Below are 17,485 nucleotides of genomic sequence, written 5' to 3' on the forward strand. Positions count from 1 at the left end.
CAGGAAAGGCTTGAAAGGAGACATCAGGCTGGGAACCTATAAAGGAGAATACAAAAGTGAGCATCTCCAAGTACATGAACAGCAACTGGATCAGAAGGAACCAACTGACAGTTACTGTCCAAGGAGTACAGCATCCCCAAGATAAGGCCACAGATTTGACTACCCAGCCAGGAGTAGTAAGAAGCAGGGTATAGGGGTGGGAGGATCCCTGCAAAGAGGATAGGCTTCCACCAGGTGGTTCTTTGCTCTTCTTAACATATAACCTCCCTTTAATTTTCTTAACAAGGCGTGGCAGGTAAGGATGAAGGGAAATAGAGGCAGACACCTGGTAGACCTGGGCAAGAGAGATGGTCTCTGCCTCACCTTTGTAGAGTAAGCCAGAGATGTGCTGCAATCTCACAAGGGGAAAAGGGCCTAACTGATTATAAATGGGTAGGAGATGACTACAGAATCATTTCTTTATTCCACACCCTGGAAAAGTCTGAGACTCACAGAATCATAAAGTATGAATGGATCTCATGGGCCATCTAGTCCAAAGCACTGCAGGATATGCTATTCCTAAGCCACCCCAGACAAACACTTATCCAGTCTCTTCTTGAACCCTACAGTGAAGGAGACCCCACAACTTCCCTGAGCAACTTGTTCCACTGTCCTACTGTTCTTACACCTAAGACGTTTCTGCTTTGCTACAGTTTAAACCCCTAATTTCATGGTAAGGGAAAACAGCTGTTCTCCCTCTTCTTCACAGCAACCTTTCAAATATTTGAACACTGCTACCATGTTCCCTTATTAATCTCTTTTTCTCCAAATGACAAGTTCAGCTCTAGTGGACAAGGAAAGAATATTTATTATATTAGAGGTGATCTAGGCAGATCCATGTAAACCAAAGAGGGGGTTAGTGGAAAATGCAAGCTTTCTGTCAGCTTTGGTCAACTTGAGTTTTTACCTCAAGACTTCCGTTCTGACTTGCAGGTTTAAAGATCCCAAATCTGAATGTGAAACTAGGTCAAATATATTTCACCTCTTTTTTTAGACGAAAACTTGATAAAGCACAAATCCATCTGACTAATGAAAATAACCCTCCCCCCAAGTTCTTAGTATATTAGCTCAGATTCATGCATGGACTTTCACAATGAGCCACGGCTTAGTTTTAGTTTTGAAACAAACCCCAGAAGTGAATGAATTTATATGGATAGAGACAGTTTGTTACAAACATTTACAGAACCAAGGAGGAGGATTGAAAGCATATTCTTAAAACTTTGAAATGGATTTAAAAGTGAGTTGGGATTCCGTAAAAAAGAAAGAAATTCTTCTGGGATAGAAATGGTGTCAAAACATCAAGCAATGAAGTAGAAATCAGAGACAAATGAAGATGCAATTAGATGTAAAAAGATACGATCTGGTATGCAGAAGGGCTCCCTTTATATTTATCACTAACAATATCACAGAATTTCTGGGAATTCATCTGAAAGAAGAAGTTTCTTACATGGGAAGAAAAGTGAACGTGAACAATACTGGGATCACTTTTATAGGTAGTGGACGCATCTACATGAGACGTTTACTTCACAGTTGACTAATTAGCTGTGCAGTAAAGGTCTCACGTCTGCATGTCTGCATGTGCAGGACTATTAGGCCACAGCAAACTAATAAACTCCACAGTAGGATAGTACATGTGAATGCAAGTACTATCCTGCTGTGGAGCAAAAAGCTCCACAGCAACACATGTGTAGATGCAGCCCCAGCTGTCTGGGGCATAAGGGTGCTTCAGTGCAAGGGTTGCCTGCCATCTAGCCCCATGCTGAAGCACCCCTTCTGCAGCACATTGCGCTAAGGGAGAAGCCCTGGGCTGACAGACTGCCAGCTGCAGCTGCTCCAACCTGGCTCAATGTGCTGTGATCCCAGGCACACATGCAGACACAGCACCTGGGAGCAATAAGCTTATTATTAATATAAATAAGTTTATTTATTTGCACTAATTTCACCTCTGGATCTAAAACAGGAGAAAGGGAAGGATGAATGTATGCAGAAAATGTGTATTCTAATCCCACCAGCAATAGCCCTAGGGGTGAACAGATGGTTCGTGTTTTACGAAAGCCAACCAAAGCTGTGCAGGAAATGCAGTGAAGAGGGACATTTAGCTTTGGTCTGCCGCTATACCATATGCTCAGTATGTAGGAAGAAGGGCCACATGGCAAAAGATATAAAAGGGGAAAGTGATGCAGCCACTGTGGGGAAGAAGGGCATGTGTTCCACCCTTGCCCCCAGTCCTTTGCAAACAGAGCAAGGCAGCAAAGAAAGGAGGAGAACAAATAGCAGGAGGAAAGGGAATGAGAGGCACCTGTGGAAGAGGATGCGGAGCCTGAGGAGCAGGTAGAAGAATCAGAAGAGGAGGATAATGATCGCTAGGGAAAGTCAGAAGGGGAAGGGGAAGACAAGACTCCAGCCTCAGGTTCTATCCACAAACATCAGGACCCATTTCTCTCCTCTTATCAAGGACTTCCCTCCCACCCCAACCCCTACCTCCCCACAGAGAGCTAAAAGCCAGGAAGAAAGAAAAGCAACAAAATGCAGAGAAAGGGAGCACTGCATCACTGAAAAAGGAACTAAGGGAAGAGAGCAGCTCAGAGGAAGGAGGAGGGTCACACAAGGAGAAAAATGAGATGGAATGGCAAAAAGTTAGAAAACAGAGAAAGAAGGAGAAAGAAGGAAAAACCAAACGACCAAGGTGAAGGGTAGAGGGGAAAGAAGCAGAGCCCCAGCCAAGCACCTTTGCCAGTAGTCTCTCCTCCTTGAGTTTCTCCCCGCTACAAAGCCCTGACCACCCAGAATAGATTTTCACCAGTCAGGAGCAGTGGGTGGACAAGTTTCTAGAAGAGTCAGAAGTGGAAGAGTTTGGGAAAGCAACAGATATGAAAATGGGGAGAAGGGAGCATAGGAGGAGGAGAAGACAGAGGAAAGCCTGTAAAGAAATAAGCTAACATCAGATAAATGAAGGTAAAATGAAATTTTAAACCAAAATGTTAACTATAGCTTCTCTAAGCATACGGGCTGTACTAAATAAGGACAAATAGAGAATGATTTAAATATATCTAGCCAAGATAAAGGCAGATATTATCTGTATACAAGAATGTGAAATACCAGCAGCAAAAAATTACATAGAATATGAGATGGTGGAAGTGGGGGCCATCTACCTGGTCTGGCTCAAACATTAACAGAGCAACAGGTGTAGCAGTGCTAATTAAGAACCCACGTATCAAGATCAAGAGAAGAAAAGAAGTGGTGGGTAGGAAAATGCTGGAAGTAATGTATAGCATGAGTGAGAAAATATTTGAGATCACAAATTTCTATGCACCAGTGGATCAAGAGGAGAGGTGCAGATTCCTGGAAAAAATGGAGATCAGCATGACTGGTGAAACACCTTGTGTATTAGTAGGTGATTTCAACTGTGTATGACAAGCACAGGACAGAAAGAATGAGAGGCAAGCAGGAACCACAGACAAATCAAGTCATCAAAGATCCTAAACAGAATAATCACATACAGCAACTCGCAGGATACAGGAGAAAGAGTGGCAAAAATTACCTTCACAAGAGGAGATGCAACAGAGAAGTTTCTTACGGATAGACCTTATCCTGACATTGAAGCACTGCACAAAGAGAGCACATCCAGACATGCATGTATGTTTGGTTCCCCAGAGAAAAGTAGCAGTGGTGTACCTTGCACCATCACTACTGGTCCCCAGGGAACGCCTGTGCCACATGCGCTTTGGCATGTGGCATGTTACCCAGGGGTGGGGTAGGGAAGGCTGGCCCCAGCAGCCTTACCTGGGGTCCTGGGGGCCTCCCAGGGCTGCAGTCATGGCAATTCTGCTGCGCGGAGCCTGGCTGATAGCAGAGTGCGGCTCCAGGTGTCCTGGCTCCATTTTTCAGCAGCACACACTGTCCAAGCATGCATTGCTCTGGGGGTGGGTTTCTGCAGTTGTTTTTGACCCCTGGATATCCAGGGGTCAAAAAAACCCACAGGAAAAAAAACCCAGCACAGCACACACTCAGGCAGTGCATCCCTGCACCGCAGAGAACACCAGACTGTGCGGTACGTGGTGCTGCAAACATGTTTGTAGCACCACATACCACACAACCGCGCTCGTCTGGACGTGCCCAGAGGGTGTGTCCACACATGCAGGCATGTGCACTTGCAGCAGCTCAAGTAGCAGTGGCACAAATTTGTGCCAGAGATTTGTGCCTCAGCACACATGCCTGAACATGCACTTTGGTGTGGGACAAATTGTGCTACTTGGGGCAAACTGACCCTGCAAAGCTCCTCCTGGATCTTCAGCCAGGGGGAACTAGAGGTGGAGGCAAGCACAGGCCAGCACCTGTGCTGGCCCCAGCAGTATAAAAACCTGCCCTGGTGAGCAGGTCAGAGTTGCTTGCCTTCATGAGTTTCTGAGACCCAGCCAGTTGGTATCTGGGGACACTATCCCCTTGTGCCAGCTGGACCGCTGAAACTGCCCTAACCTAGAGTGCCCCCTGCACCCTCTACCCACTGCAGCACTCTGGTAGTAGGGGCTGCTGCCTCGCTGTGAGCTGCTGCCACTTGCAACAGCATCTGCCCCCTTGGACCTGTGGCCCCATAGCTGCATGCCTGCCAGACCCTGACAGGGACTGCAAGGCCATCTGGGCTCTGGTACAGGCACTGCAGCAGAGCCAGCTGCACCTCTGCTCCAGCTGACAGCACACCATGGCTGCACAGTTGGCCTTCACTCAGCACTGCTGTCATGCCTTCTGGTGCTCCTGCTCTGCCAATCTGGGCAGCTATCATCCGGAAAATGTGCTTGTTGTGGTGACCCACTTTGAACTGTCAAAGCGTGTCCTCCTGGACCCAAATGGCCAGAAGGTCAGCCACCTCGTCTGCCCTCCAGCTGTGTCCCCAGTGCTGGCCCTGGGCAGGCTCCTCTGTCTAGGTCCTGCCACTTGCCTTACCAACAGGGGTCCTGGTGTTTCCTGTTTAAAAATGACAAATTCTCCAATTAAAAAACCCAAATTCTCTCATTAACATACCCAAAATCTGTGTTTTTCCATGATTAAAATGAAATGCCACTATATATCAATAAAACATTGAGATATATATAAAAATCAGTTGGGCAATGATTTACTGATATATTTACAATTTTAAAGCAACTTGGAAGCCTACCAGTGCCTCTATCATCATAAGAAAATGAATTCTAAATATCTATACACTTTGGTGTTTGCTTTTGGTTTTTTATCATTGAAAAATCAGAGCTTCCCCTGCCCCTTTCGCTCACCAGGATGTGGGAACAGCTGCAGCTGGACCTGCAGCTGCTTTGTGGCACTAAGCAGCACTGATTTGGCGGTGCCCTGCCCCTGCCTGTGCCCTTGCCCCTCACTCCCAGCCCACAGCCCCACCAGTCCCTCTAACTCCTGATCTGCAGCCCCTGCCTGCCCCCCGCACTCCATCCCAGCACCAGGACATGGGTCCAGCTGCAGCTGTCCCACCTGCTGTTTTGTGGCTATGAGCAGTGCCAGACCTTACTGTTCTGCTCCCTGTGCCTGTGCCCAGGCCCCAGCGATCCCTGTGCTGTTCCTGGGAAGCCTTTGACTGGGGCTCATTTGAGCCCTTCCAGGCCAGCCTCCCCCTGCACAGGCTGCTCTAGCGAGGCAGGGGGGGCTCCAAGGCCAGCTCTGGTGGCCCCTCCTACCCAGAGCACTCCCACACCCCCATCTCTCTCTCTCTCTCACACACACACACACACACACACACACCTGCTGCCACCCCTGGCCCATCACATACACCCATAAACCCTGCTGCCACCTCAATCCCGCCCCCCACCCATCACCCAACCCGCTTGCCACCTCCGCCCCTCCCCCCCAGCCCATCTCACCCCCCAAGTGGTTCCTGGGACCTGAAACCCTGCAAGGCTGGAGCCACATGCCCCAGCACCAGTGTGGGTACAGGGCAGGGCTGCAGTGTGGCAGTGGCTCATGCAGCTGCATCTCCCACCAGCAGGTCCCATCCTGTCTGGTGCCTGGGCAAGCAGGGTGTGAGATTTGTGGGTGGCATGTAGGGTTTTCAGGGGGGTGGAGGGATGTGGGGGAGTGTGTGTGTGTGTGTGGGGTTTGTGGTGGGGGAGATTGTGGGGGGGAGGTCCATAGGGGAGTTGTGGGTGCCGGGATTGTGAATGGGTATGTAGCAGGGTGGGTTTTGTGGGTAGGGGTGTGGGGTTTGTGGGTGGATTGTGGGAGGGTTCATGGGGGGGGGGAGGGTTCCCACCACACACTTACCCACCCACCCCCACACAACGCACAGCCCAAACTGGCAGCAGCAGCAGCAGCCAGCAACGGGCCCTTGGGGTACTCATAGCCCACTGCAAGCAGAGCCCCCTGGCAGCACATGGCACCAGCTGAGACCCAGGGCTACATGTGGCATATGGGGGGAGCCTTCAACCACAACCAGGCTGACTCTTGCCATTACCCAGGGCTCCCAGCACTGTAGGCAGGAGCCGCATGTCGTTGAGCCAAGCGGACTCCTGCGTCCAGGTGCCTGACGCATGGAGGCAGGAGATGGCCGGCCTAATGGCACACAGTTCCTGCCTGCCATGCTGGGAGTCCCAGGTGGTGGCAGGAGCCAGCCCTGTACTGCCTGAAAGTGCACACCAGCGGGTCAGGCCAGCTCCATGTGCCACATGTAGCCCCTGGGTCTCAGGCACTGCTGCTGCTGCTGCCACCGCAGGGGACAGATGGATGGGCAACGCACCTCTCCCACGCTGTCCCCCTCACCCCTACACATTCACTTCCAGCATGGGGCACATTTTTTAGTTCATGGCGTGCCTCCTACAGCGTCTCAAACTGCTTTGAGACACCACTACTGGCATGTGCTCACTCGTGTGGATACAGCCAGAGAGAAGCAGAAACAACACTAGTTTTCTTCTCAGACCACTTCATGCTTACAGCAAGGCTGGAAAAAGGGAAACACATGCAGAAAGGGAAAGGAATCTGGGAGCTAGACACCAAGCTACTGGAAGAAAAGAACACCTAAGAAGAGTATGAAAAATTATTTATAAGATAGAAATCACTAAAAAAAAACTGCATAGGATAGACAGCACTAAAAAAGTCCTTTGAAACAGTAAGAGACTGGTAGGCATGGGTAAAAGAGCGCACAAAGGACTATGTTATAAGAGTAGGAAAAGAATAAGCAAAAAGGAAAGAAGCACACAGGGTGCAACTGTAACAGAAACTGCAAAGACTACACCAACAAAGTGAAAGAAGAAATCACGGAAACAAAAGGAGAATTGGAACAATGTTTTAAAGAGCAAGGATGGAAAAAGTGTTTCTGACACGAGCACAATGGGAGGAGAAAAAGCAAAAGTGGACAGTGTACCTTACCAAGATCAGAAGAGGAGGGAAAGCACCTCCAGAATGAGAAAGGAGAAGGACAAACATCAAAAGGAGCTATACTGTGAATAGCGAACAATTTCTACCAGGAACTATACAGACAGAGAGGTAGAGCCAGAGGCCAGACAGATCTGTCTGGAAGGACTGCAAAAGAAGCTAACAGAAGAAGACCAACACCACCTGGAAGAAGACTGGAAGGTTTTAAAAACGGGAATTTTTAAAGGAAAAGATAGACTACCAAAAGAATTCTATGTAACTTTCTGGGACCAACTGGGACCAGACCTGATAGAAATCTAAAATGAGAGAAAGAGAAAGAAGACCCCTGAAAAGCGTGAAAGAAGGAATAGTAATCCTGATTTTCAAGAAAGGAGACAAAACCCAGATAAGAAACTGGAGACTAATAACTTTGTTAAACTTTGACTACAAGCTCCTAGTCAAAGTAATAGCAAACAGACTAAAAGAAGTAATTGGGAAAATTCTAGAAGATCAAGTATGCACCGTCCCCAGGAGGAGGATTACGAGACCACGATACAACTAAGAGATGCCATGCAATACAGCAAAGAAACCTCGGTGTGACAATATTAAACACAGACCTGGAGAAAGCCTTTGATAGTGTCAAACAAGAATTCCTATGGCAACCACTGGGAAAGCTGGGGATCCCTGCAGGATTTCTCAACTGAGTAAAGATGCTGTATGCAGGTGCAAAAAGCCAAGTCTTAATAAATGGACACCTGATGGAGCCAGTGGAAGTGAGATATGAGGTGAGGCAGGGGTGCCCCCTGTCTCCATTACTCTTCATCTGTGCACTAGAATGGCTAGTAGAGTGAATACAGAATGATGCCAATGTAGTAGGCCTTCAAATATTGGGAGGAAGCAGAAAGCAGACCAAGTGCCTCACATACATGGTTGACATACATGTGGCATGTAGGAACCAAGGGTCCATCAGGGAAGCAATAAAGCATTTCAGCTTTACAAGAAAGCAGCAGGAGCAAAACTCAACATTGCAAATAGTACTGGTATGGGACATGGGGAGGTAAGGGACATGTCAGAGATATGGGTCAAGGTGGTAAAAGAAGGGATACAGGTACTAGGAGTACATTTTAATGCTGAGCTTAAAGGGAAGAAGGCATGACAGAAAACTACTGTGAGGGTTAAGCAAAAGTTGGGACTCTCGAGTTGGCAGAAGCTGACCCTAGAGGGAAAGGTGAAGCTGCTAAAAGCCATGATCTTGCTGTAATTTTACATACAGGATTGGTGTTCCCTCCAGCATGGAGTACAGCCTGTGCAATACATAGAAGCATGTGTGTGTGCTTCTGGGGGTCACAACAGGAGAGCATGGCATGGGGCATTTTATAAAGACAGAAGATACAGGGGGAGAGAAACTTCCCAGATGTGTTCTTGTTTATAACGGTCACTTACTTAAGCCTGTGCTGTAACTGGTGGTCAGAGCAGAGTCCAAAGCAGCACGCATTGTCAGGAAGGAAGACTATGGAGGACATGGGAAAAACAAGAGAATGCCTGACCACACAGCCACGGGCATGGCAGCCCCCTAAATGGTATCCAGTAATAGAAGCTTTCCAGAACCAATATAATTTATAGCAGATATAACTGGAGGAAATGAAAGACCATTGCAAGATCCAACAAAAGGGGCATGAATGAGATAGAACTGCTCTGATCAGGAAACTCTCCACAGAGAAAGTAGACACTATCTGTCTACTTTCTCTGTGGTGTGAAAAAGACTTTTTAAAAGAGTACCGAGAGCTAAGCTGGATACTGACACACAGAATACTGCCAGTTTATGAGCTGCAACATTGCTGGCAGCTCTACTGGACTGCAAAATGCCAAAGGGATATGTGTACCAGGAAAGAAATGCATGAGCACTTGCTGTGGGAATGTGCTTTTGCACAAAGGGTGTGGGGAAGTGTAAAGCAATTATACCTTCTAACAGGCACCAAGCTGGCAGCTGAAGTGGTGTAATAGGGAGATATGCCAAAAGCAGAACAAAATTGAGCTTGCACAAGACAGAAGGTGGTAATTTGTTTTAAAAATGCCTTGTGGACTGTATGAAATTTGCTGGTCTTCATAAATGTGGAGTGGTGTGTCAAACAGCTTAAAGCTAGGTCTATACAGGGTGAAAATATACCTCTGTAGGGATCAGGAAGAGAGAGGGAGGAAAAAGTGCACAGTCTGGGAGAAAGAGAAATGGGTCCTGATGTTTGTGGATAGAACCTAAGGAAAGAAAGAGGTAAAAAAAGAGTTGCATGGGAAACTGGGTTGTATAAATAAAGGGGATGGGGATGGGGAAAGGTTCATGTACTGATAAGATGTAAAAGGTGGAATACCTAAAAGAAATGAGAGAGTACGTTGGAGAAGATTTTGTGTTTCCAGGAACAGGATGCATTTTTAACTATGCTTTTTGAAGGGGAGGAGAGGAGAGGAGAGGAGAGGGGAAAGGAAAAAAGAGCTACATTGAATCTGGATATTTTTCTTAATTTAAGAAAAAAATAGTTTGTACTATTTATAAGTAGGTGGGAAAGTGCTGCTCAAAAGTGTGTTTATGGCATACTTATGCTAAAACGTGCAGTAGTTTAAAAAAAAAAAAAAAAGATAACGTGCATCAATCCTGGATATACTAAGTCTATGGGTACCATATGGAAATTACTACAGCCATGTTTAATTTCAAGGTTATTGCTTTCAAATATCCTACTCAGTGGGCACGTCTACCCGAGATACTTAAATTCGGATTCATAGATTCATAAATGTTAGGGTCGGAAGGGACCTCAATAGATCATCGAGTCCGACCCCCTGCATAAGCAGGAAATAGTGCTGGGTCTAGATGACTCCAGCTAGATACTCATCTAACCTCCTCTTGAAGACTCCCAGGGTAGGGGAGAGCACCACCTCCCTTGGGAGCCCGTTCCAGACCTTGGCCACTCGAACTGTGAAGAAGTTCTTCCTAATGTCCAATCTAAATCTGCTCTCTGCTAGCTTGTGGCCATTATTTCTTGTAACCTCCGGGGGCGCCTTGGTGAATAAATACTCACCAATTCCCTTCTGTGCCCCCGTGATGAACTTATAGGCAGCCACAAGGTCGCCTCTCAACCTTCTCTTGCGGAGGCTGAAAAGGTCCAGTTTCTCTAGTCTCTCCTCGTAGGGCTTGGTCTGTAGGCCCTTAACCATACGAGTGGCCCTTCTCTGGACCCTCTCCAGGTTATCCGCATCCCTCTTGAAGTGCGGCGCCCAGAATTGCACGCAGTACTCCAACTGCGGTCTGACCAGCGCCCGAGAGGGGGGAAGTATCACCTCCTTGGACCTATTCGTCATGCATCTGCTGATGCACGATAAAGTGCCATTGGCTTTTTTGATGGCTTCGTCACACTGCCGACTCATGTTCATCTTGGAGTCCACTAGGACTTCAAGATCCCTTTCCACTTCCGTGCCACCCAGCAGGTCATTCCCTAGGCTGTAGGTGTGCTGGACATTTTTCCTCCCTAGGTGCAGCACTTTGCATTTCTCCTTGTTGAACTGCATTCTGTTGTTTTCTGCCCACTTGTCCAACCTGTCCAGATCTGCTTGCAGCTGTTCCCTGCCCTCCGGCATGTCCACATCTCCCCATAGCTTTGTGTCATCTGCAAACTTGGACAGAGTACATTTCACTCCCTCGTCCAAGTCACTGATTAGCATAGTTAGGATTAGCATAGTTTACTGTAAAGTAAGCATGTGCATCTACATAAGGATCTCCCAGCACCGGCCCCGCAGTCATGGAGCAGGCACTAGGAGATAAGGGTCTCCAAGCACCAGCCCCACGGTCATGGAGCTGGCACCAGGACCTCCCTCCCAATAGGGGCTGGAGGGCCTGTTCCGCACCCAGCTCCACAAATGCAGAGCTGATTGGGGAACAAGTTCCCCAGCCTCTGCCAGCAGGGAGCTCCCAGCACCAGCTCTGCAACTGAGGGGCTGCTACTGGGAGATGCTTATATCCCAACCTGAACTCTGTGGTCATGGGGCCGCTGCTGGGAAATGCTTATCTCCCAGCCCAAGCCCCATGACTGCAAAATTTGAGGTGGGAGATTAGGGTCTCCCAGTCTGAGCCCCAAGACCATGGAACTCAGGCTGGGATATAAGCATCTCCCAGTAGCAACCCCGCAGTCATGGAGCCAGTGCTGGGAGCTCCCCGCTGGTGGGGGCTAGGGAGCTTGTTCCCCACCCATCTCTGCAAGCACAAAGCTGGAAGGGGAACTAGCTCCCCAGCCTGTTCCCCCCACCCGAGCTCCATGCTCACGGAGCTGGGCAGAAAACAAGCTCCCCAGCCCCCAACCTGCATGCCCAGGTAGGGACAATGTTCTCTTGCCCTGGCAGCAGGGAGCTTCCAGCCTCTGCTCCCTGATCACAATCACAGAGCAGGGGCTGGGAACAGGCTGGGAACAAGCTCCCCAGCCCTCACTGAATGGGGACAGTTCCCCATGCAGCCTGGAGCTGGATGGAACTTGCCCCTGTCCCATTTGGGGCGGTCCCCAGCTAGCTCTGGGCTGCACATGCAGACTTGCCCACGCATCTTGGGGCTGGCTTGGAACTGTCCTGGTCAGGGGCAGGTCCCAGCCCCATGCTCTGACCATGTGATCAAGGCATGGGTCTTGGAAAGAGCTACAGGGGTGGGTTAGGTCCCACCCTCTGCCCTGATCCACTGGTGGGGCAGCTAGCAGTGAGCTAGCTGCTCACTGCCCCACTGGCAGATAAGAGCAGGGGGCTGGAACCTGACCCTCCCCTGCAGCTCTTTCCAAGCCCCGTGCCTCTTATTGGGGAGTCAGAGCCAGAAGCTCCCTGCTGCTGGGGCAGGGGGACACTGTCCCTGCCCCAGCAGCAGATAGCCCCACAGAGCCTGGACACAGCTGTCTCCTGGCCCAGTGCTCCCTGTCTTCCCTTAGGCTAGCACCCAGGTGGAGCCTGGAGCTCACCCCAGTGGCGGCAGGGATGCATTGCAGGGCTGCTAGGACCTGGGAGAAAATCGTCTCCCTATTCCCCGCATGTGTAAACACCTGCCCAAAAACCCTTAGGGCATGTCTACACTTGTCGCCGTAAAGTGACATTGCTATGGCACCTTTTGGAAGTACTAAAGCACGGCACACTATGGGCCATTATTGTGCTGTACACATGGTACACAGGTAGATTTTGCTGCTACATCATCGTAATGGAGTGCTATACCCAGGGAGCGCGCCCCTATGGTGATGTAGCTGGTGATCACATGTAGACATACATGATCACTATGGTGACATTGCCCTACAGAGACATAGTGATGAGCTATTTGTAGACATGCCCTTACTTTTCGGTAGCTTACTGCACAATAAATCTAGGCTAGAGTAAATGCATGTGTAGACGTGCCCACCTGTGTGTGCTTAGGGAGAGCAGGGTCTGACAGTAAGGAGAGGGGGAAGGGGCTTCCAGGGGAAAATGCTGGAAGAAAGCAGAGAGCAAAAGGGCTACCTGACCCCCCAGATTTATTTTCCTTGATGTAGCAGTGAGAGGGGAATGAAATGAAGGCAACCCTCCAATAATTAGATTCTATACCTGGAAAATTTTAACAAATTTATAAATTTTCCATATATAGAATCTAATTATTGGGAGGTTACCTGATCATCAGGGTCATCTTCTATTCATGTATATACAGTATTTTAAGCTCTGATGGGACTACTGCTTACAATTAACTGCATACTCAGTTGCCTTCCTGGAGTGAGGCCCAAAACCCCCTTGGCAAAGCTTAGTATATGAAGGCCTATTGGCAGAACAGTGTTGGCCAAACCCTAAAAGGAGAGGAGAGAAGGGAGGAGAGAAGGAAAGAGAATATCCAGGAACTCTTACTAAGAACCAGATTCCAAACTGGCTCAGAAGCCGCTGGTCATGCTTATCATCATCTTTGTTATCAAAGTCAGTGTTGTCCAAGGAATGATGGGAAGAGGAGAGGCCCATTTGTCTTCTGCGGTTGAGTTCATACTCCCTCTGCTCAGCATGGAATTCTGCTTCTTTCAGCAAGCTGTAAGACAATATGAACACAGTTCATGATTCAGCTTTCCTGTGCTAGGTCAGTAGCAGATCAGCAATTAATGGAAGCTTAAAGCACTAGATTTCATTCAACTCTGTGTGTTGTGTTGTTGGAGGGTTATAAAATTAAATCCCAGCTCTTCTGCAACTCAGACACATGTACACACCTCTCAGCAAAGTCCCTGGGCTAGATTTTGATCTCAGTGACACCAGCAGCGCTTCAGTGAAGTCACTTGTTGAAGCTAAGATCAGAATATGGCCCTGTGTCTCACACAGGTTCACATGAGGATTTGCATGTGGATTACGATCTGCCCATTCTTGCCTTGTAAATGGTACACTACCTGATCACAGCTTCCACAGTACAAACTAGTTCCTCAGCCCCACATTCCCGTGTATTGATAGGGGGAGGCGAAGTCTGGTAAAGATGGGTTTCTGCTGCTGCACCAACTTCGCTGCTGTGATGGTTCGAATGACATCTTTTGCAGTAGCGCACTGGCCTGTTGCCATGGCGGCCACAACAGCCTGCTGAAAAGCAGGTGACGACAGCTCTTCTCACATGTGAGCTACAGTTCTGAAAGCAGCAGATTTCATTAAACCATAAATTTCTGCAAGTGGAACTGCAGACAAAAATAAAGTCAGCATAATGGAGAGAGCTAAAATGTTGGCATGTTTCATAATTCACCAGAGATGAGCCCAAAACAACAAACAAAGGTATATATCACTGAATTTAAAAAAAAGATGGATATAGGCTTAGACCTGAACGCCCTGGCTAATCTAAACCTGTATCTCCACCAACAAGCCCAACTTTTTTACTTGGGCCCATCTCTATACTTAACAGCAGCAACCTCTGAATTTTAGCTCTCCTCTACTGTGTTTATATCCCAGTCCACCCACACACTGATTCAGAACACCTGCTATGCCTCCCCTGACAGATTGATTCTTAGAAATAAACTAGAAATACAAAAAGAGGAAGTCATTTGCCTTATATGTTAAAAGTTTAATAGTTGTGTCTCTACAGGTTCTCTTTGCCCTAGCTGTACTCTGGAATTGAAGTAAACTTCACATAACAAGATCACGTCCTCTGCTACTGTAAGTCAGCTGAGCTTTGGTGACTTCAGAGGATCAGCACCAATTTATGCCAGCTGGACAGCATTTTTTTCAAATAACCTAAGCTTTACTTAGGGAAAACTGTACTCATTATAATGGGAGTATTGCTGAAGTAAAGACTGATTAATGCAGGACTTTAGCATAGCAGAGCCCAGGAAAAAAACCCAACAAGTTTAAATTTAAAATAAATCTTCCCTACATCTTTCTTTATACATAATATTAGACAGACAACTGAGTTCAATTGCACATTTATTATTTTAATGGAAATACCTAGAAATCAAGTGAGATATCAGGAATTTGAGCAGAAAGAAATGTCCTTGCTAAATTACTTTAATTTATCCTTAACAAATGTGATAACGGATACATAACAAAACACTCTGGATGGCAAAAAATGTATCACATGGAAATGGAATGAAGTTACGCACAAAAACACCAATTCATGCCCCATCATAAAAATGTCTTCATCTTACCTTCTTCTGACATATAGCAGAAATTTCAGCTGTAAGGGGAAGGTATACAAAATATCAACACAGTAGGATCATCCTTTTCTCTTTCTTTGGCAACCATGACAGAAATGGGTTTGATAAAAAGAAAGCAAGTCTCCAGGGATAGATTCTTTCTCCAGCTTTCTGGAAGGTTTCCCAAAATGTGTCTGACTTCAGCATGTTGAAGTCAATTGTATTTAAGCCAGTAGGCCCAATCCTACAGGCAAAAACTCCCAGAGAAGTCAATGGAAGTTTGGCATGCCTAAGGACCAAAGCCAGCTCCCATAATCTACTCACCACTGTTCTTCATGTTTATAGTCACTCTCTATCCTAATGTCTGTTTCTCACCACCAGCAACCTTTAATGAATATCAGGGTGAAACAGCTGATATGCTGAAGGCCCAGGAGCATCTAAATGTGAGCCACAGGTGATTCTCTTTCAACAGACACATGTCCCAGAATGCAGTGCTTCAGCACCAATGCCAGGTTAGTTGGAACAAGTTAGGACCTAGTAAACTGAGGTCCATAGAGCACAGTTATATGGCTGAGAAACAGCACTTATTAACCTGGATGCAGCACTGTGCTAATACATCTGTACTGCCTCCATTTCTGGATCTTCTATGCGCAGAGCTAGCTCAGGTATCTCTCTGCATGGTGCTGCCTTCCCATGCAGACTCCACACAAGCTAAAGCATTTACAGTCAGTTCATGTAGCTCTGTGCAGCACTGCATTGTACCATGTAGAACTACCAATCACGTGCTTGATCCACGTTTCCAGATTCAAGGATGGATGCACTCAGCTCTGTCTTAATTCATTTTTATGTAAGGCCCTTGACACCTAGTACAATTTACCTGTACTGCTCTTAATGCGGCAAGACTAGATGACCTCTGCAGCCTTCCAGTCCTACTTTTCTATGATTCTATGAGTCTAAGATTTTCAGATAGAGAGTGAAAGAAAGGCATTGACAAGGACAAGGTCCTGGGACTTAAGGATTTGCAGAGTCTGCAGAACAGGAGCCCAGGGACTGAGGAAGTTCTATGTCCTGCCCTTGTCAGGGTTGTTTAGACAAAAGTCAGCCAGTTTGGTCAATGAAGCTAATTAACGCAAGTTAGTCAGCAAGCAATGGCTGTGACTGGCTATGTGATGGCAAGCTGGGTTTCTCTTATTGACCAGAGTACTGTCCAATAACAAATAGTTTATGCCTCCTGCCTATGGATACTTGGAGTCTGAACTGTTCCCTGTCTGTTCCTGACCTTTTGGACTGTAATACACTTAGTTTATTCAAAGTCTGTCTGTTTACATTATTACATCATTATTTTTTAATTGGGACCTGCTGCTCTTTGTACCCACCCTACCATGTATGTCTTCCTTGCAGTGTGTTCTGCTTGGGAAATATGTGTTACAGTGCCTTGGATCTTGGATGTAGGGAACTCACAAAATGAACAATAAGAAATAATCCTTAGTATTGGGAAGGTGGGCAACCTCTGGGACTCTCAAACATTTTCATAATATGGAGATATCTCACTGATAGCTCTTTCCTTGTTCCCAAACATACAATCTCCCTCTAGCAACTCCAAAAGTTGCTTATACAGAAAACTTAATTCAGGCAGTTAATACAGTTTTATCTATTTTAGCTTGATTTAGTCACTGTGAAAATGGAAGAGGGGCTAGCATTGTATATAACCAGCCCTCTTTCTGTGAACTAGTAGCAAAGGCACCAGGGAATAGCAGTGGTCCACAGACCATATTTGGAGGACCTGGGGAGTGGGGATCAAAGTCAGATTATAGTATAACTTTGTAGCTTCTGAATGTAAGCACTGGACTGGGAGGTTCTTGTTCCTGCTGCTGCAGGTGAAAATAAAATCCAAAATGTGTTTAAGTGCCAAAAATTGCAGTTAGTTGCTATGTAAGTGCTATGTAAAGTGAAATCGGATTTAGCTCTTAATGCTTTTTAGACTAGACAGTCATTGGGTAAAACACAGAAATAATGCACCCAGATCACCCTTTCCTCCCAAGTGTGTGCCTTCACCACTAGGCTCCTTCTTGCTTTTTCGCCTTGTGGCCCAAGGACTCCTACATTCTTGACTGCAGCTTCAACAGGAAGGGTGGAAGGTGCCTGCCCCCATACTTCATTTATTTTATTTCCTGTTATTTAGAGCACTTAGCTGGGTGGTGGAAGAAGTTGATTTGCATCCTGTCAGGCTAGGAGAGACCCAAGAACCCCAGTTTCCCATTTCCCAGGCAAGTGCTCTAGGAGGTAGGCTGTTATACAGAAGATGGTGCTGCCACTGGGCACCTTCTATTAGGAGCTGGTTCCATGCTCCAGAATCAAACTTAAAGGAAACAATATACTGCCCAGAGTCAGTTGCCAAGTTCAAGAGGGGCAAGAGTTCAGGCACAACCCTGTATTCAGTGTTTCCTGTTGGTACCCCCATCAGTGTCCAGACT

General features: G+C 47.1%; 1 protein-coding gene across 2 annotated transcripts in view; it reads right to left on the reverse strand.

The window, feature by feature from the left end:
- Positions 1 to 17,485, reverse strand: part of UNC79 (unc-79 homolog, NALCN channel complex subunit) — a 180,364-nt gene that overhangs the window by 134,556 nt on the left and 28,323 nt on the right. For both annotated transcript variants that reach the window (XM_025206315.1, XM_006025493.2), the window contains 3 exons: positions 15,024 to 15,052; positions 13,788 to 14,017; positions 13,267 to 13,438 (listed from right to left, as the gene is read on the reverse strand). In XM_025206315.1, coding sequence (XP_025062100.1) covers positions 13,267 to 13,438; positions 13,788 to 14,017; positions 15,024 to 15,052 — 431 coding nt within the window. The remainder of the gene's footprint in view (positions 1 to 13,266; positions 13,439 to 13,787; positions 14,018 to 15,023; positions 15,053 to 17,485) is intronic.

This window comes from Alligator sinensis, unplaced genomic scaffold (assembly GCF_000455745.1).
Source record: "Alligator sinensis unplaced genomic scaffold, ASM45574v1 scaffold47_2, whole genome shotgun sequence".
NCBI classification, from domain to species: Eukaryota; Metazoa; Chordata; order Crocodylia; family Alligatoridae; genus Alligator; species Alligator sinensis.